General features: G+C 46.2%; 1 protein-coding gene across 1 annotated transcript in view; it reads right to left on the bottom strand.

Moving 5' to 3' along the window:
• CCNE1 (cyclin E1) overlaps positions 1-20,680 on the bottom strand; it is a 41,805-nt gene that overhangs the window by 13,919 nt on the left and 7,206 nt on the right. The window contains exons 5-6 of the mRNA XM_085638064.1: positions 6,063-6,208; positions 326-461 (exon numbers count right to left, since the gene is read on the bottom strand). Coding sequence (XP_085494190.1) covers positions 326-461; positions 6,063-6,208 — 282 coding nt within the window. The remainder of the gene's footprint in view (positions 1-325; positions 462-6,062; positions 6,209-20,680) is intronic.

Here is a 20,680-nt window from a genome sequence, read left to right as displayed (position 1 = left end):
CTTACGTTTAGTAGATTAAGTGAGCAGATGGAAAGAAAAAAAATAAAAACACAAAAAGTTCTGCAAAAATAAACTCTTAAGAATCCCCAATTCAATAGCATCCCAGATACGTGGTATGCAAGAGAGTTCGCTAGGGCTGAAGCCCTTACCAATAATTAACAATTGCAACCCATTTGATGGTTTATTTTCAGTTACTTCCAACTTGTGCAGTAGCTCATCCACCCATTGAGTTTAACCAGACATGCACCAAGCCATCTCCTATTTGCTTCACATTCAAACTTGGCATGAATGTAGATGTTGCTGCTGCCATCAAATCAAGGCTCACCTCCATCAACCAGTCCAGGAGAATTGCCCTCATTTTTGGCTGCAAGTGAGGGTGTCGCTGCATGAAGTGTTTATCCCTCACGTAGGCATGTTCTTTGAGAACCATATTCTTCCAAACAACATCTTTGCTTCCAAACCTGAAGAAAAAATAAAAAAAAATAAAACCCTGCTGTAGTGCACAGAATATCATAGGGTGAAGGTTTTTTTTTTTCTCTTCAATGCTTGACAACTAATGGTGATCAACTAATGTCCATTTCATAATAAATCACCGGAGAATTTACATGAACGAATAAAACTGGTTCTTCGCTAATGGGTAACTGCGGATCCAAGAAAATCATTGTCAATACTATGTATGGTACAATTTGCTCTGAGTATTCATTCAAAAATTGAAAATCTTTTTGAAAGAGAATATAGTTATCTAGGAACAATCTTTAAAAAAAAAAAAAAGACAAAAAAAGTCACCTGACAATCCCATTACTCGTTGCATGGTTCGAGTGAAGCCAACAGTAATTAAAATATAAATAAGGCATGCCACTGTCTTTAATAAGGAATCACAAAAGCCCAATTATTTTGTTACAGACTTGAGTAATTGCTAAGATATTAGTTCATAAGAGGGAAAGCTTCACAACTGATGAACTAATGTTTGAAGAGGTCAAAAAAACAGTAACTATATATCAAAGTGGAAAGGGATCTGTACTCCGGTGAACCAGTGGGACCATTGACATCACATGGATATGTTAGAAGGATCCTCACCCTCTAGTACCACCACTGGCATGCATTATTGGATCCTCACCCTCTGCACTGGGTGAGTGGGTGGGCTCAACGTTGTTTGTAAGGGGAGCTCTTACTAAAACCTATGTACAAGTGAAAAAAGCCTTCAGGATCCCAATTAATTAAGGTCCTTTCGCTGGGATAAAAACATTGTGATGTTCAAAGTGTGCAATGACCCCTAACATATATGGCTCAGTAAGGTCGACACGCAAGTGTATTGTTTAAAATAGCAGTAGTTTTATCCATCCAAGATGTTGCACCATTGCCACCCTTTGTGATCTGCAAAATATCTGCAGTCCAGGATGGTTCTCTTATTGTACTTTGAAAGATTCAGGTCATTTCTTGCATGCTTCGAGTAACTGTGGCAAACAAAAGCATGCATGTTTGTGGGCAAAGAAACAATGAACATCCTGCCACTCATGACTGCGTGCTATAAGGGCATACAGAGGTGGATTAGCAAATTAAGTCTATGAATTCAATAACTGTTACTACAAAGGTGTATTAATAAAACAAACACTAAATTGCTTTCTATAGTAGGAGTAACAAAGATTAATTTGAGTGCAATGAACATTAACCCCCGGTAAGTGACTTTCGGAATGGTCTTTGTAAGGGTCTTCACATCATAATCGCAGTAGTGTTTAGTAGCACATATGGCCCCAGCTTTAACAATTTTGTCTTTGAATAAATAAAAATAAAAAACTTGTCAGCCAGGTAACAGACCCATATTACAAGTCCAGGATACAGAAAGGTACACTGCAGGGAGAGTAAGGCTTATCAGAAAGCAAAGTCTAGTGTATTAAGGATATGAGAGTAGAACTAGGATTGGGCAGGCGATTTACTTCTTCCTTATTGTGCATTGGACTAAATTCCCTCACTATAGCAGTTGGCGCAATTCTGTGTGAGTATTCAAATTAATTGGCTCTATTATTAGCATACTTTTGATTACAACTACTGCACGAGCTTCTAACAAAAACTTTAGAACCTACTGAGAACTAAAAAATCTGTTAGGAAAGGCTGATTAAATGGAAGGCAGAGGAAGAAATGTTGAGCACCGTTTTAAGGTAATCTGTTGTAATCAGATTTGCAATCAGAGTTGCTGCCGAGTGGCTGGCTAGTACACCACTCAGATTTTTAGTGGGCATTTTTACACTTCAAATGTTATTTTATAGACTCTCAGATTTAACATTATGAACACAGGATTACCATTCATGGGTTACAGCAATTACTTCTAATCAGTCCAGTTACAAAAATAATCTGATGGCCTTTTGAACATGCATTAAAAATGCAATAGGTCTCGCCTTTCATTGAGTTAAAGTCTTTGCTTTGCTATACCATAAGCAAAGCAAATGGCTTTAACTTAAACGGCAAAACCTATTGCATTTTCAATGCTCGTTATAGTTACTTCCTTTCACCCTTCCTTACTACCTTCTCTCCTCCTCACATTTTCCTTTCCTTCTTTTTCACTCTCTCACGTTCTCTCTCATCATCTTCCTTCCATGTTCCTCAGTCCTCTTTCCCAGCCAGGCCCCTTTCCTTCTCTCAGTTCCACACCAGTCACTGTCATCCTCTTGCTTCAATACATTTGAGTTAACTGCTGACTTGCAGGTAGCAGACGTAGATATAGTCTGTAGATACAGATTTTCCGAACACCACCTTCCAGGCCACAGTGGCCAGTGCCCCCACTCCCATGCCCCCATTCCCACCCCCTGTAGCCGATAACGCGGGGGCTCATGGCACCACTGTTCAGCACCCCTAATTCTGGCGTTAGGCAAATCTAGTTCCGGTACCTTCAGTGCCACTACTTCCAGCGTCACAGCACCCCAAAAACATTACTATTGGTGCCAACATTCAGTACCCACCCTGCCCTTTCTTCCATTGTCCTCAGTGCCCCAGTACCCGAGCAGCTCTAGTGGCAGTGCACTCTGTACCCTTGTTCTTAATACCATGGGCACCTGAAGGCTTGTACCCTTGGCACCCCTCGTCACCCTCCTCTCACACCCCGGACGTGCACTTCCCGAGCAACGTTCACCCCTAGTTACTGTCCACTACTTCTCTTTAAGTGTCCCCCGCCAATCCCAGTTCATGACCTACTGCACCCTGAACACCCCAGTTCTTGCACACCCGTCACCCCTGATTCATGTACCCCCGGCTCCCCCCACCCCCCCCAATTTCCTGCACCTCGTTCACCGCTGTTTCTATACCCCCTTACCCCTGGGCATCCCTGGTTCCTATCACCCAATACCCCTGACTCCTGTAACTCAGGCACCCCAAGCTTCCTTTCCCGCAGTGCCCGACTCCTTTACCCTGGGCACCCCTGATTCCTATCTGCAGTACCCGTGGCTCCTGTACCCCAGGCACCTCTGGCTCCTGTGGCACCTCTGGCTCCTGTACCCCAGGCACCCCTGGCTCCTGTACCCTGGGTACCCCGTGTTCCTCTCTCCCAGTGCCCCTGTACCCTGGGCGCCCCAAGGTTCCTTGCCCCTAGTATCCCTTCCTCTTGTACTCCAGGCAACCCAAGGTTCCTTCCTCCTAGTACCACTGGCGACCCAGGTTCCTATCTCTCAGTACCCCTGGCGATTTCACTACGTCTTGCTCCAGAAGATGTGCACGAAATTAAAATTCCCTGAATCCCGCCCTCGCCACAGTCTAATATAGGTTTGTGGCTGTACACTTGTGTAAACTCATTATGTGGGGCATGCAAAGCCAAGCTCGGGCAGCTACCAAGCATGAGATGGGTGTGTGTGCGCGCTGTTCATAGCACCATCAGGCAGTGTCATTACACATTTCATCTCACTAACCTGGCCACAAATGAGTGGCTACGTAAATAGCTATGCTTGTTTACACTGGCTGCACTTTATGCAAATAGCTGGCGTTCACCCAAGTTGGCATAACGTTAATATTCCCCGGCACTCGATCTACCCCAGATGCTCGGCCAAGAAGCTGGGGGGAGTCAGACAGGGCCACGTTCCCGAGGGAAGGGGCAAACCCATGCAAATCCCAATCCTGGGCCCATCGTCAAGTGTATTCCCATAGGCTGTGCTCACATACTCAGAAACACACAACCAAGGGCACACACCTCCAAACACCCCTCCCCTTCCACGGGCTCATGTCTGCCAGCTCTGGTGAGCGTTATCATTGGATCCATGCATTAACCTTCTGTTAATGACCTGCCAGGAACGTCTAACAGGATCCATGCTGTGGACATTAAATACATTTTTTTTGTTTTTGTTAACGCACAGATGCGCAACTAGTGCGCTCACGTAGTTGAACTATTAGGCGGAAACGTTGGCCTTTCCATTACGAGCGCTGTTAAATGCACTCTTTTGCACTTTATTTACACACAGGCACACCATCTTCTTCAGTTTGCCTTAAATGTAATCTGTGGGCGACGCCTTGTTCCCCTTCGGTCATTACACTCCGTTAATGCCCTCCAAACACTTCCAGGCACAGTCCCACTTGGATGCACTCTTTTGCACTATGTTTACACGCGCAAACAGTTGCACACAATTGTGTGTGTCACATCACAGAGGCACGCACACAGTGAAAAGTATGTGCACACAAATGTGTGCTTGTGTTTATGCCCATGCCCCTGTCCGGTTGCCTCCGTCTATTTAGCTCCTAGCAGAGGTGAAGCTTTGCACCCGCCGGTCATTCAGCTCAGTTAATGCCCTTCAAGGACTTCCCAGCACAGTCCCAATTTGGGTCCACTCTTACACTATTTTTACACGTGCAAACACAGTTACACGTGTCACACCACACAGGCGCGCACACACAGTGGAGTGTGCCCACACAAGAATGTATGCTTGTGTTTACGGACACCGCTGTCAGATTGCCTGTCTACTTAGCGCCTAGATGAGTGAAACCTTGCGCCCGCCCATCATGATTAGTAGTTAATGCCTTGCAAGAATGTCCCAGCGCACTTTCCTGCTCTACAAAAGAAGTCTAAAATGAGAGCCAATTCTGATCAGGGATAAAAGCTTCATGTGTACAAAGCGCAAGCATTCTTTTGTAAACAGATAATCCGTTTTGCTTTATTTTACAAGTTGTGAGAGGGGTGGAAGTGAAAAAGGGGTTTGAAGTCTGCGCTGGGCTGTTTTTCCACCTTTTCATGTTGGGAACCGGTGTTTCCCCACCCATCTTGTTTTCTGCCCACTGACTGGCTGCCGGGAAAGCTTGGGAAGGAAGGGAAAGGGGGTGTGGGGCAGGGGCGCTGGGGAGGGAGTGAGGTAGGCAGAGGGGTGGGCGGCGCATGTTAAGACGTAGAAAGATGCAACCAAAAGTTATTGATGCAGCGAGAGAGCAGCAGATTGTAACAGGAGGGAGTGGGTTGAGGGGGGGGGGGGGGGGCACGGGTGATCTAGTAGACGCAAAGGATGTCGCAGAGAGAAAGCAGAACGACAAAAAGAACAAGCTCTCGCCATCTGTTTTCATTCAGCCACTTGTTTATAAACACGGGGCTGAGTGAACAAATGGCTGGCCCCATATGGATAAGAAATTGCTTTGCAACAGCAGCAAAGCAGGCAAACCAGTCCAGCTCAGAAGGGAAAGGGAGTGAACCAAAAACTCATTTCCAATGGCAGGAGACGCCAGCCAATGGAAATGAGGGGCGGGGCTTAAAGCCCCCTTCTGAAATGTCCTTCATTACAAGACTTCTCGCAGAGCGTCGCGCTGCAACGCTACACACGAGAAAAAGGGTGGGGTCCAAGTGGGCATTCATGATAACGTAGTTATTTGTGCCAATCACTTTTAGATTACAGCAATGCCTGAACAGTTTCACTGAATATTTCTACATAAAAAGTGATCAAAGTAGGTTAACAGTTATGAACAGAAAGGCTTAAGCCTTTTAAGTTTAGTCTCAGGATACTTCAATCTATCAACGATTCACTAAAGTCACACTAGTATAGAAGCTGGAGGAAATACAGTAACTACTTTGGAGGAGCAAAAAAAAAAATTTGAAAAAGTCATACCCAAGCATCGGCAGAGGAGATGCCCTCACTGGAGTGAACCGGTGAACATCAAACGGAGAGAAGCCACTCCTGCATTCGCCATCATCTTTTTCAGGTGTAGGAATAAGTAGGTGTGGACTTCTACAAGAGCCATTCTCCCAGGAAGCCTATACAAAGGAAATAAAGATTTCAAAGTATTGTCATTCCAAGTATCCTTTCAGGTCAGTAACATTGAATAAACAGTTTTATGGAACCAAGTTTAGCAAACTCCTCAATCATGATAACTGGTAAGGTCTTAAATAAGCCCAGTATGGTAGAACTTTACTTGGCAATCAGAGACTGGACATTAATTTGAATGTATGGATTATCACTGGACAATACACATCTTCATCCTACAACTAAAGCGACTTTACTACCAAAACCTGGTGCAGCCACATTACAGGTCTGACAGAAAACACCATGAGAGCTCTAAATTGTGGCAACCTCCTACAACCAATTTTACTCAGACATTGCAATAATTATCTACAAAAAGACCTGCAATAGCAGGCTTTCAATCAAAAGCCAAATAGATGTACATATCATTGTACACATTTACAGACAGCATAGCGAATCAATCTACAGTGCACAACTCACATGCAAGTAAAAAACTACGGAAATTAAGGGTTTAGTGTAGGAAAAATGATTGCAACAGACCAAATCAGTGATGTGAACAAAGTTGTGTGGTAGTGAGAGAGAACCAATAAGTCAGCATTCATTTGGATGCCAAGTTATTTTTTTAAAAAATCCACTTTTAGCAGAATGACAGATATCACTACAAATAAGATGGGAGACTTTTTACCGCCACTTGCACGGATCATATTCCTCAAACGGAGATCCTGATTTTGAATAAACAACGCTTTGCAATTAAACCACTTCAACAGAGATGTAGTTTAATAAAATATTAAGAATGCAAGACAACAGGCCAATCTTTTTATTTCTCATTCTTGAGGGATTGAAGTCATGGAATCCAGGCCAATCATGGCCCTGCAAAAATAATGTAGAAACTCCTTAACCTTTTCTACGATTGGATAGGTATTGTATCAAAGGTGCTGGTAAAACTTAAATAAGAGTGCCACAAACCCAAAAAATTGATTCTTGCAAATAGGGCTATATTTAGTTTTGCCGAACAAGGACTTGACGACCAAGTTTGTATGTTTAATCATGAAATGAGGTAAAAAGTCATCTCCAATATTAATGTGCCAAATGTTTCACAGGATGGCACGTTAACGGATTGGCTGTATAGCATAATTTGATGTATCTTTGACATTGAAACTAAAGTCTGAAAGAGTGGGACATTAGTTCCAGTAGTTTAAAAAATGCACTGCTAACGCTTTCAGCACAGCTACTAACCGTGATCTGCAATTTTTCATAGACTACCAAAACACAAAGTGAGGCCATACTGAAAATTTGAGATGGATAAATTTAACTTTAGACAAGACATGAAAAAGGTGGATATTTGTTCATATGAGACTCCCATATAATTAACTTGACAAAAATTGTAGTTTTTAACCAAAAGCCAGCCTACCTTGAATAGTAACTTTCACCCTTCAAAAACTGTACAGATTTCGTACAGCCATTTTACAGCTTCGTATTTCATTTACTGTTTCAGTAAGGCACCAATCACATACACAAATATCCATAGGTTAGTCCTTGTAACAATGGATTTGTACCCTTCGGTTTTGCTTACTGGTGAATAGTCTAAAAAGGGGTCATGTTTAGGGATTAAGTCCTGTAAATATTTCCGTCAACAAATATCAATAGGCAAACATTTTAAATAAACTTAATTTTTTTTCTTTAAAGCAAATTTGCCGTTCTGATTTAAATTGTTGCACAAGTGCAAAGATAGTGTGCTCTATGTATAAGAGCACAGTATGTATAAATGTAATATTCGTACTGTGTGGATCCAACAAAAGGCATCAGAGTGCTGTATTGGCTCCAATGAAAGTATACATAAGTGATAGAGGTGGCAGGGTCTAGAGCAGATATGTACTGCTACTGCATTGTGATGCAGTGTTCATTCAAGAGGAGTGTTTCCTAACTCTTTTCCTTGAACAGTACAGCGTAGTTGGGCTGGGTGGGGATATGGGAGATGTTGCGCTAGATCCTGGGTCAATAGATGGAAGAGTCCTGTTGGCTTTGTTACCGTTTTTGTGCTTTTTAGGTCTCGGCTGCAATAGCACATGCTTCCGAGAGATATTGTATACACAGGGTGTGTAGCCCGCCAATTGCTTAACATTTGTTGGCTTCATTGTCACTAGTTTGCTACCTTCTTATTGGCCAGCGTGTGCTGGCTTTACTTCCTATTCTTTTGGCTGGTGCACAGGTAAAATACAGGTTGCTTCAGCTTGATTGCGGTCCTTCCTCTGATCATGCTGTGATTGAGGCACTACTTTTAGTTCTTCTCAGTCATTGTTGAACCTCTTGCTTTTAGAAATGGGATCTCTGGTTGGCTAGGGCTTGCGCCAAGGCCAGGCAGAGACCACCAAGTCAGGGCTGGGAAGTTACACGCCACGATAAACCCTGCTCACCCCCTTGGTAGCTTGGCACGAGCAGTCAGGCTTATCCCGGAGGCAGTGTGTAAAGCGTTTGCGCGCGCACATAGCAACACCCTAGGCCCGCCACAAAAGAAACTCCACACAGGGTTATATATACAAATAACCTTTGTATTATAATAAACACATTAGATAATCACATAATTTACACGGTGCCAACTTGCACTGGGCAGAATTTTACAGGGGACTATTTACACATGACAGGGCCGCATGGACCACTGTCAGAATTTGCAAAAATCACCAATTGTAAATGTAGAACATATACAAACTGTAACACAAATTATAACTGTAGAGCACAACCAGTACCTACTGGCGCAATAATGACCTCAGCATTATCACAATTGAATCAGGTATCAAACCTATCCTGTATACATCCCAGGGGCATAAACACATTATGCAATTTCTCATAAGTCCTTAGACCTTACCTCCTAAGTATAATTACACTAGGGGCGTATATCATACAGGGAAGTATAATCTCCCTAACAAACCTAAACAGGTAAAACAACCTCCTATGCAGAAATCATATCTAGAGGTATAAAACACAGGGTGCGCAAAACATACTACACACAGTACATTTCCTAACACCAAAAGCATTAACCCACAATAGTACTTCAATCACATTAGGGTCCAGGTTGCGCCAGAACCTAAACGTAGCAGCTGCCCACTACTTGCTGGGCAGCTGGGGACAAGACCAGGGCCTAAACGCTGCAGCTGGCACCAAGTGCTGCGCAGCTGTGGAAGTCAAATATGAGGAAATCAATGGGCCCCACGTTGGAGCCATCGGGCTCAGAAAACAAACATGTCCCCATGGAGCGCACGGGCTCCTGAAATCAATATGCGCTAACACAGAAAGAACTTGCACCCAAGCACTATGGAGCACACTGGCGTTTTCAATAAAATATGCCCCCGATGCAGTCACGCACTAAAAATAGCTGGACCCCCAGCGCTGGAGGCATGCAGGCTCTGAAAACAATTATGTCACACATTGGAGCCACACTGGGCTCTGTAACTAAAGAATGAATAATGTAGGCCAAGCGTTGGAGCCACCCAGGCTCAGAACAGTTGTGCCCCATGTCGGAGCGGCCCTCTGGCAGGCGGGGCCGCTCGAGACAGGTCCGGCACTGTGCCTCGCTCAGGCACTGCCAGCGATTGACACGGAGCCCCCCCCCCCAGCCACTTCCACTCACCAGCTGTTCTCTTCTTCACCCGGTCCCTCTTCTGGGACCGGGGCTTCCTGCTCACGCCGCCCGTCTCGCGCTTCTCACGGAGCTCCCGAGGCTCCCAACCACTCAAGGGAGCCCCGCTGGGACGAGGGGCAGCTCCCGGCATGGCTCTTCACCTGGGTCCTCTGCTAGGGCCCAGGACTTATCTCCGCATCGCCTGGTCCGCTCTCAGACCGGGGCTTCTCCGTGGGCGGCAGCGGCGTGCGCGGGACTTCCTCTTCAAAACCGGAAGTCCCGCCCGCCCTCAGGCATCTCGTTGCCTGACTTCCGCCCGACCCGCGACTCGGGCTGCAGTGGTGATTTCAACAGCAGCAAATGAGGGGCAGGCTCCCTCGGTGGGGAAACACGGTCAACAAGTGGGGTGGGCACCCGCAAGGGCTTACATCTGCGGGGTGGGCACCCGCTTTAATCCCGCCAGTAAAACGAAGACGCAGGGTGGGAACCTGCGCACCAAAAGCTAAAGATAAGCAGGGTGGGCACCTGCAAGGCCGGCATCACGGGGGAATCCCTCTCTCTCCTGGGAAGCAGCACAGCAAGGCCTCAGCGCTCTTCCTAAAATAAAGGGCCAAATAAGTAAAAGCGCTCCCAGGCGCTAGAAGGCGGCAAAGGTCCTGGGGCAAAGAAAAATGAATCCACAAAGGTCTCAGAAGTCCATCAGGCATCCAGGGGCTGGGCAGGGCCCAGGGAGGCAAGCCATCCCCCCCTGGGCCCCAGCAGCAGCACGCCCCTGGTAGATACGAGTCCAAGAACAAGAACGTTTTCATGGGGTCACAGCCCCTCTTTTATAGACAGAATCCTTTGTCTCCAAAGGTGCCGGGAAGGGGCAAACCAAATGAAACTGGTTCCTGAGCACTTTGTTTTGCTCAGCCCCTCTCCCTATTCACAGGACAGGCCAGGGACATCAGGCGCACCACAGGGGGTGGAGCCAGCATTGTGTAGGGAAAGCCCAGCCCTATTCAGGTCCCAGGTGTACTCCTCTCTCCTATCAACATGCAGATCTCTCCACTAACCACCGGGGCAGACCCATCCTGACTCCTGGAGCCAGACACACCAGCCAATCACAAGCCAGACAGTCACTGCACATTTATTACACAGACATGCCAGCTTCTAGAAGTGGCCCTTCTACACTAGACACCGTGACGCCGCACACATTGCGCAGCATTCTCCCTCACGTGTTCGCACATACCAAACTCGACCCTGCACTCCTCTCACATCAGGACTTAACACGGTCACTCAGATTCCCCATGCATTCCTATGGGAGGGCAGGTCAGTCTCACTAAAACATACACAGAGCGCACGCGCTTTCCACTATGACACAGTGTAAAAGCACCTAGAGGCTAAAACCACTAGTACAACATAGGAAAAAGGCTAGGATAAATGCAAAAAGTCCTAGGGGTGAACTTGCCAGAAGGGCCAAGTCCAACACTTGCCATTTATAGTTATGCTTTACTATGACATGCACTACAAAGAAGCCCTTTCCTCCTTTAAAATAGATCTTTGTGCCAACAGTTATCTGCTTTTATTATGACAGATGATATTGTCTTCAAAATCTATTTTTACTAAGACTTGGACATGGGTGTGTGAGAAAGTGCCATCTTTCTTGCATGGTATGCCCCCACTTTTTGCTAAATTGCTGAATGTACTTCGATTGAGTGTACCCTGGGTTCCTGCCAATCAGGTGCCCAGGGCCTATGTTCCTTCAACCACACAAACTCCAAATTGGCAAACCCTAGCCACATGTCAGCCCCTAGTAAATGGTACCCTAGGTACCCAGGGCCTTGTGACCAGGGAAGGCCTCTAAAGGCTGCAGCACTCATTGTGCCACCCTCAGAGGCCCTGTACCCTTACACACACTGCCCTTGCAGGCTGAGTGTCTGGGTGCAGGACAAAACAAAGAGTCGACATGGCACACATCACTGTGTACCATGCCCATCACCTACACTGCCTAGGCATATGTCAGCCACCCCTCAAGCTGGGTGCATTATGCCTATGGTGTGGGCACAGGAGCAGGAGCCCTGTGCCCCTACAGTACCCGGGTCCATTCCTGGGCACTGTAAGTGCAGTGCTGTCATTTAAGAATACATGGTGCTGAGAGCTTGTCAAACACGAGCTCCACAGCACCATATTGGCAACACTGAAGCCTGGGAAGTTTGGTATCAAACTTCTCAGCACATTGAACCCACACTGATGCCAGTGTAGGATTTAATGTACTAAGCACCCCAGAGGGCATCTTAGAGATGCCCCCTTACAGCTAACTTACAATCCATGTCTGCTCTGAGGCTGCCCAGGCTGCCACACCGCAGACACGTTGCTGGACCCCTGGGTGGGAGAGCCCCTGCTCTCCCGGGCCTGCAACAATGCACATCCTGGGTGAGGTGAGAAATCTCCCCCAGGATGAGTAAAGGGAAGCTTCAAAGGCATGCCGCCATTTGGAGTTTCCCCAGGCCACTGCAACCCCCCCACTCTGGCGGGAAGCTTGGCCGGAAACCCCATACAAGGACAGGGGATGTGCCAGCCTGCCCACCCCACCCCTCAGGTGGGGGAGGAGAGGTGAAGCACATCTCCGGGCTCTCGCCATCTTGAAGATGGGAGGCCCTACCCTATCAGGATTAGGCTACTGCCCCCCCCCCACAGGAGAAAGGCAGGATAGGGGGTGTACCCACCCCAGGACAAGGACCCATTGGTCCCTGGCCTTCACCTACCTGTAACGCCCCTAAATCTAGTATTTAGGGGCACCCTGAACCTTCCTTCCTTAGATTCCAGATAGAAAACGACAAGAAGAGCAAGAAGAACAAAGACCTGCCCTGCAGCTGCTAAAAAGAGAAGACACCAACTGCTTTGGCCCCAGCCCTACCGGCCTGTCGACTCTCGAACCTGCACCAGCGCGGCATCCCTCGTGGCCAGCAACCTCACCAACCCCGGAGGACCTGGCTAACTTTTAGCTCTAAGCCCCTGGGACTCCCACAAGTAGAGGCTCTACTCAAGAAACCTATTTGCTATCCCTGGCACCAGCCCGGGACCGCGGACCCAACACTCTGCACCAGCCAAGCCTGGCCAGTGCCGGAGTGGACAAAGACCCAGAGGACGACCCCATGGCGACTGTGACCCAGAGTCCGGCACCCAAGGACCCCCCTCGACATCCCGGAAGAAGCCTGCAGCCTCAGAACCAAGTGCCACCCCAGCCGCGATCAACCAGAGGGTAAGATTCCCGACGTCAAAAGGCACCCCTGCACCCGGCGCCCTGCGACCCCCTGTGCCCAATCCCGGGGTACCCACCTAACCTACAACTACCCAACTTACCTCTCGAAGTGGTGGTGGCACCTGAAACATCCTCGTCCCCGAGCCTGCAGCCTCTTTCCAAACCGGAACATTCCCATTGATTTCCATTGAGCGCCCTAAGGCTCAAAAGCACCCTGCACCCAGCCGCCCGAGTGGCCCTGGCAGTGCCCTCTCTACACTAACCTACTTCCCCACTTGCCCTGAGTAAGTGACCAGGAGCCCAGCTCCCACAGCCGCGTGGCTTGCCAGACAGCAGCCACCAACCAAGGCCCCCCTATCCCTCAAAGGATAGCATTGGGCCCAACTCTCTCTGCACCCGGCCGTCCTGAAACCGCTGAGGGTGAACCAACTGTACCTACCTGACACTGGGGGACCCCTGAGTCCATGCCCGGAATTTCAACACTACCAGTCGAGTACTTACCCTTAAACCGCTAACTTCATTTTCCTCATAGGGTAACATTGACTGGCTTTTTCTTCAAAAATCTTCTAAGTGTGAACTTTTCAAAACTGCAAAAATTCACCAAAAATCAGCCAAGTGACAAAAACGAATTTACTCACCTGCTCCTAGGTGAGCTCCCAGTGCTGGATCTTGGTGCCCAGCCCTGACTCTGAAAAGTGTTCACAACTATACTTACCTCTAACTCATTTTTCTCCCATAGGAAACCATTGTCTGCTTTTCTGTGAAATTTCTTCTAAGTGTCTACTTTTGGAAATTTGAAATATTCTTTTAAAATCGTACCATTTCTGCAAACGAAATTACTTACCTGCTTTTGATAAGGACCCCAGTCCTGGGTCTAGGCACCCAGTCCTGGATTACTAAAGTAACGATAAAGTACTCTACCTGCAATTTGAATTTCTTGCCATAGAGATCCATTGAATGTTTTCTGTGAAATATTTTCTAAGTGCTAACTTTTGAAATAGCTAAATATTATTTAAAAATTACAGTTATTAAGTCGACTTTCATCACTTGATTCTGAATACTGACCCCAGGCTGGTTCTAGGAGCCAGACCTGGAATTCCAAAAGTAATCTGAAAAGTAATTTATTACAAATAACCTGAATTTACCATTGAGCTCAATGCATTGTTATGTTTAGGAAATAGGATTGTTTATTGCAACCAACTGTGACGGTTTACACAAATTTATTGCTTAAAACAAAAGTATTTATATTCAACCTCTCATTCTGAGAAAGTATATTTTACCCCCTTTGTGGTTCTAAAAATAAAACAAGCATATAATTTATATATATATATAAACCATTGGCCTAGAGTTCAGTTATTGAGTGTGTGAAACCATTTGCTGACTGAGTGTGTACAATAAATGCTTTACACTGTCCTCTGGCACTGCCTTACTGCTCGACCAAGCTACCACTTTTGAGAGTAAGGTCATACCTAACTTTGACCTCCATCAGCCTCTGGGGGACTGTGGACTCTGTACACCCTGTACCTATTAGGGAACAGTATATACAGAGCCACTTTCTCACAGGGTGCAATTGTTTTCCTTATATAATAGGATGTGTTGCCAAATGTCATTTTTAGGTCTCGCCTGACCCAGTGCATGCGCTGGTCTGGCGAGACTTCTTGAGAGGGCTCCAAAAAGTGCTACCAGGCCAGCCTAGAGCTACAGTGCATGTGCGCGAGCGCCGTGCTTTACCGAGATTACTTTCACGGCCGCTTTGCACAGCCAATAGGTCTCGCTTTTGGGACCTTATAAGTATTTAGTTATGCAACTGTTGCATGGCTAAACACTTATAAGGTCCCAAAGGCAAGACCTATTGGCTATGCCAGTGCTTGTTTCTTTCTCCACGCATGGGGAGATTAACCAAGCCGTGCCAAGACTAATCTGTGCCAATACCGAACAGGCATTGGCAAAGCCAATAGGTCTTGTCTTTGAGGCAATTGGCTCAGTCCTTTCGTTTTGTTGTACAGCATGCATTGCTGACTTCGCCAAAGATTTGTAGCCACGTTGTATAGCAGTGTTGCAGCATGGAAAAAAACTAAAATGGCGATGATGCACCTAGCTCGGATGCGCTTTGGTAAAGAACCCAAAAAACCAAAACAAAAAACCACACACAACAAAAACAGCATTAGCCGTTGCTGGGACATTGTGCTTTTAAAAAGTACACTGCTAATCATCTATGCTTCTGTACAGCATGGCTACAAAACACTGCCAACAGTAGCCATAGGCAAGGCCGAGAAGCTTTGACAGTGCTTCTTCTCAAAATCGGATTGTATTCTATAGGAGTGTGCCAAGAGCCAGAGATGCGGAGCTTGTCTGCAGTATGTGATGTCTGTAAATGGTGAATCAATATTCATTACCACCACCAGCTAATCAACCACAAAAGACACACCTTTCCCAACTTTTCTAGACATATGCAGGATGAAACCTTTGCATCACAAGTTAAGTTGCAGCATTTCAGCTATCAAAGCACTTGGTATGACAAACACAAAAGTACATGAAAGAACAATGTAGAGCTTGCCTTGAAAGCCAGTTTGCAGCTCCTGGCATGTGACATTGTTTGGAAGTTAGCATTTGGGCTCGGTGTAGTCTCTTTAATTGTCATAATATATTGTGTGCTGAAAGGATCACTGATTTGGTCCTTGGACAGAAGACATTCTAATTAACCAGATTTTATCAGTTGTATGTTGTGTGTTGGGCATTTACAAATGACACTCCTAGTAAAGACTAGTCCTGCCACTCCAGTAGTCTTTCAATGTTGTCCTCTCAGGCAGTGAGGGGTTCAGTTAGTCTTGCATCCCGCAGTTTGCTTCGAGGTTACCTCATTCCTTCTGCCTGCCAAGCTCTCTACAGGGAGCCTCTTCAATGATTAGGTGGTGCCAGATGTCATTTTTGTATGCACTCCTAAGCCCACCTTCTACGCCCAAAATGTGGTATACTTTTCCTTGGTCCAGCCATCTAAAGGCTTATTTCTTCTGATTCTTTTGAACTCAAAATATAGACTGCAGTAGTCAATGGCTTCCTTTGAACATTATGTACAGAAATCAGAGCTATCAACAGGGGAATACAGTCGGTTCTCCGACGCGGATTTCTCTGCAGCCGTTGCCTCAATGTTATAAATGAGACAGCCCCCTCCACTCAGTTACATACTACGATAAATGTGCATGCTCAAGAGGTACAAATCACAGTTTTCTGAATGCAAATTCAGGCGATCCCGGTAGCACTGATTCAAGCAGAAGAAGCCTACTTCTGTTCTTTATCCTGACACCAGTTCTGTTCACTTAAAGACTGTTGCTGGTATATGTCTTTCTGTGCTCCAACTGCGATATGGTTTGATGCATGGGTCTTGGCTGTCCTGCTGGGTATTTGAGGCTGTTGAGTGAAGCTGTGCCACCAGTCATGATTTGAACATAGAGATTGCCCTGTAGACCATACCGATCAAAGGAGCCACACCACAAGGCAGTAGGGAATCATCGGCAGGAGTGGCATCGACCCAGACCGCAGCCCAAAAAAAAAACAGATCTGTCAAAACACCCTTACGCGGCTGAGACCAACGCAGCGCCTACCAATGGCTAATCCATGTTCTAATAAAAAGGATGGGTCCATTAAGGACTAGCTGGCCAAACCTCCACCTAAAAAAAACTGCCCAGCGAGCTCGTGACTTCACAACAAATTGGAGCAGGGTGGTGAAGCGCCAGTCATTAGAACATTTTTGGCATGCTACGGACAGAAACTGCAACTCACAAAGGAAATCACACCAGAGGTTACAGATCTCAGGGGAGAGATGGGCGACTTGCAACACAGTTGACACTTTGGAACACCAGTGATTCCCGCGATGAGGAATTGGACGCTCACCGCCGTGATCTACTTGAACTCCATGATAAAAATGCCGTACTGCTGTATCAAGTGGAGGACCTTGAAAATAGGCCCAAACGAGCCAACATGAGCATTAAGGGAGTCCCACTACACGCTGCCGCAGGTAACCTTGAAGATTATGTCCGCAGACTCTTCCACCATGCGACGCCTGATCTTGCAATACAGGATATACTACTAGGCGGCACTCATAGGGCGGGCCACTCAGCAAGCCCCCTGGGCATGCCTCAGAACAATCTTACACGCCTCCATTACTATAAATGTAAAAAAACATTATGATGGCAGTCCGAGACCGCAGTGTTAAAGTTTGAAGGTAACAAAATATGACTCTACCAAGACATGTCTCCCATTACACTGTAGAGGCACCACTAACTAAAACCACTCCTGGACCACCTCATCTTTGTCTGGGACAATGAAACATTCTCTGTTCGCACTAGGGAGGAGGCTAGAGACCTGCTGAGTCTGACACATCTGGAGTGAAGCCTGACTCTGCAACAAGAAGTCTCCCTCCACGACGTGACCTAAAAGAATTCGGAAACAAAAACAGAAGACAAGCTAAATTGAGACTTTAGAGGCCCTGCTGCAACAACTCTAGAATCAAGAATCAACCGGAGAAACCACCAAAGACTAACAAACCTTCTACCAAGCCCAGGGGGTAGTCTGAGGCACTGGCTCAGGGACCTGTTCTTACTGTCAGGACAGGTTTTTCCAAGCAGCGGAGCCTGCAATTGTGGTGAGCTCATGGTCCACAACCCTAATGTCGGTGCCATGAACCCAATCTCTGACATTCCAGGAAAACCAGAGGGGAAGCGCCCATGTGTTCATGTTTAATACAAGACGCTCTTTCCCTGCCCCTTCTTTTTTCTACAATATACTACCCTCTGCTGCGGTTAGCTATGCATATACCCCGAATACAGATTCCCCCAGACCGGTGATTATATATCAGGTTTCCTGCCCCACGCTTTCTTACAAAAGACTGGCGGTGCATGACATTAGGCCGATTTGATCGCCAATACTTCACACCCGGGGTTGGGAAGAAGGCAAGTGAAGCAATTCTTGTGGCAACACTTTGCAGGCAGAGTACTCCACACACTATCAGAAATTCCCAGCCGCCTTTTATCCCTTTATATAGCAATGGGGTCCAACACATTCACTCTCGCCACTATCTACACCCCCAATGACTGTCAGGAACCCTTCATCTTAGAAGCTGTGGGTTAGGTAATGGCAACCATAGATGCAGACATTCTCCTGGGAAGAGATTTTAATTTTGTGATTGATACCAGCCTGGATCTATCTATGCAAAGGGTGGGACAAACAGGCACATTTTCATCCCAGGATCACCGTCAACTTGGTGAATATGAACAACCTGACATTTGGCCCAAGCGCAATCAGACAAAAAAAAAACTGGTTTATTTGCAGCTCACCAGTCCTATGCATGGATTAAAAACAAAAAAAATCATGGCAACACAAGGTTTAGTGGTATCTATCCAGGATGCAGACATTGGAGTAGCTTCTTCATCAGATCACTCCCTCATACATATTAAACTCCATGTGCCCAATCTCCCCCACCAGGGTTGGACGTGGCGTCGGAATCTCAAACTCCTTACCCCATGCAACAGTGGTAAAGGAAATTACAGCAGCAATTATGGCCTTTCTGGAGACAAATGATATCCAGTGGCGCTTCTGTGCGACACGCTAAAAGCAGTGTTTCGAGGTTACTTAATTGCAGGTAAAGGTTAGAGAGTTAGAAGAGCTACATAAACTAGCACCCATCGGAAACATGCTGCCCTTTGATCAACAGCAGCACTGGGCTGCTGTTCACTGAACTCCGCACTAACATTGAAAAAAGCCTCTAAACATTAATTGAAGTTTACAAAAAAGTAACTAGATTTTCCTTAACTTAAGGAACTTATTTTCAAATCTATCGTGCAGCAAAAGGGTAAAAATCTGATAAAGTCTTTAAAATTCAAAAAGTGCATTTCATTCCACGCAATTTGGTAAACTGGCTGAAGCTGGGATTATTCTCAGGCTTTTTGGTTTCACATTGTGCATTCCAGCCACCGGGTGTATATACTTTGCTTCCCTTATACCCACCTTACGCCCTGCCCCACATCACCACCCTGCTGGCATCAATGTGGCCCTCGTCACATAATAGACCAAACTTCGACATTGAGAAAATATTTGTGAGTACTCGTGGTCTAGAGCACAACATGCACATAAATGAAGTCGTAGGGGCGATATCGCATCTTCAATCGGGCATGGCCCCAGGACAGGATGGCCTCCAGTCAGATTTTTTACAAAATATTTTCTCCCATCCTGGCACCCATACTTCTACACCTCCAATTCATTTAGCAACACAGGAACATTGACGGATAGAATGGAAGTGGCCACCATCAGTTATAACAGCCAGGCAAAGATCCCACCACATGCTCTTCCTATCGGCCTATTTCACTATTAAATGTGGATGCGAAGATCTTCACCACAATTCTAGCAACACGCCTATCCCTTCTAATGCAAGCCCTTGTAGACCCTGATTTAGCGGGTTTTATACCCAAACAGAACTGTAGTGGCAACCCTAAACATCATTGCCATCTCATGGATAAGGTCCAGCGTTAACAAATACCTGCAATTCTTTTCGATTGATGCAAAAAATACACATTTGATCAGGTTCACTGGCCTTACACAAAATTCTCCAAACATTTCAGGAAATTGATATGATATAGCTACTCAGGACCTCAAGCAGCAGTCCAATTTAACAGCCTTAAGACCCAACCCTTTAACATTTCATGTGGGAGCAGACATGGGTGCCTGCTCGCCACTTCTCTTCGCCTTATATATTGACCCTTTCGAGGGACGAATGATGGCAAACCCCATGATCTCAGGCATCACTATGGGAGGCAGAGAGCATAAATTGGCTTTATATGCAGAATCAGATCCCCTCCACTCTTTACTGGACCATATGCAATTAGGCAAATTTGTTTCTTGAATACAGAGACCTTCACAAGCAAAACTTAATTTCTCAGCCTTACAGGCCATCCCCCAAGTGGATCAAAATATTATGAGACAACTCGTCCCCTTCCCAAGGGCTACACAGGGGGTGGTATACTTAGGCCTACAAATTCATCCCATGATACGACAGAGCAATTACAGCCTCCTCTTGGCAAACAGTTGCTCAGAAGTAGAAAACTTTGACTATCCTGGCTAGGGAGACTAGCTACAGTTACAATGGCTATCCTGCCTAGGATCTTGTACATCAGGCAAACCTTGTGCCATCCTCACGTTTTAATCAAACTACAACACTTGATAGAAAACTACATATGGACAGGCAAAACGTATCGCCAAACGATGGACGTACTGGTCCCCTGGGAACAGTGGCCTTGGGATTACCCATCTCGTACATTACTATCAGGCAGCTCAACTCCATTACTTGGTAGAGTGGTCACGGCACGCCACCAAACTGTTGCTTCATCGACCAAGGCAATTGCCAGGATCAATATTCAGAAAATTCCTCGGCTTCTCAGATCTCACCGACACCTGTGGTCGGTGTTTCACCAATACTCTGCGCTATGATGGGTACAACTGTTAAAGAAACTATCCACCCGTATCTCACAGCAAACCCCAATATCAGGAAACCCAGCTTTTTCACCAGCTTCCCAAGGCACAGCCTACAGCGGGGCAGCAAGCAAACTAAGAGATTAGACTCTGGGTTACACACCC

The sequence above is a fragment of the Triturus cristatus genome, chromosome 12, assembly GCF_964204655.1.
Source record: "Triturus cristatus chromosome 12, aTriCri1.1, whole genome shotgun sequence".
NCBI classification, from domain to species: domain Eukaryota; kingdom Metazoa; phylum Chordata; class Amphibia; order Caudata; family Salamandridae; genus Triturus; species Triturus cristatus.
The sequence above is the reverse complement of the archived record's forward strand: the minus strand, read 5'-3'. Positions and strand labels throughout refer to the sequence as shown.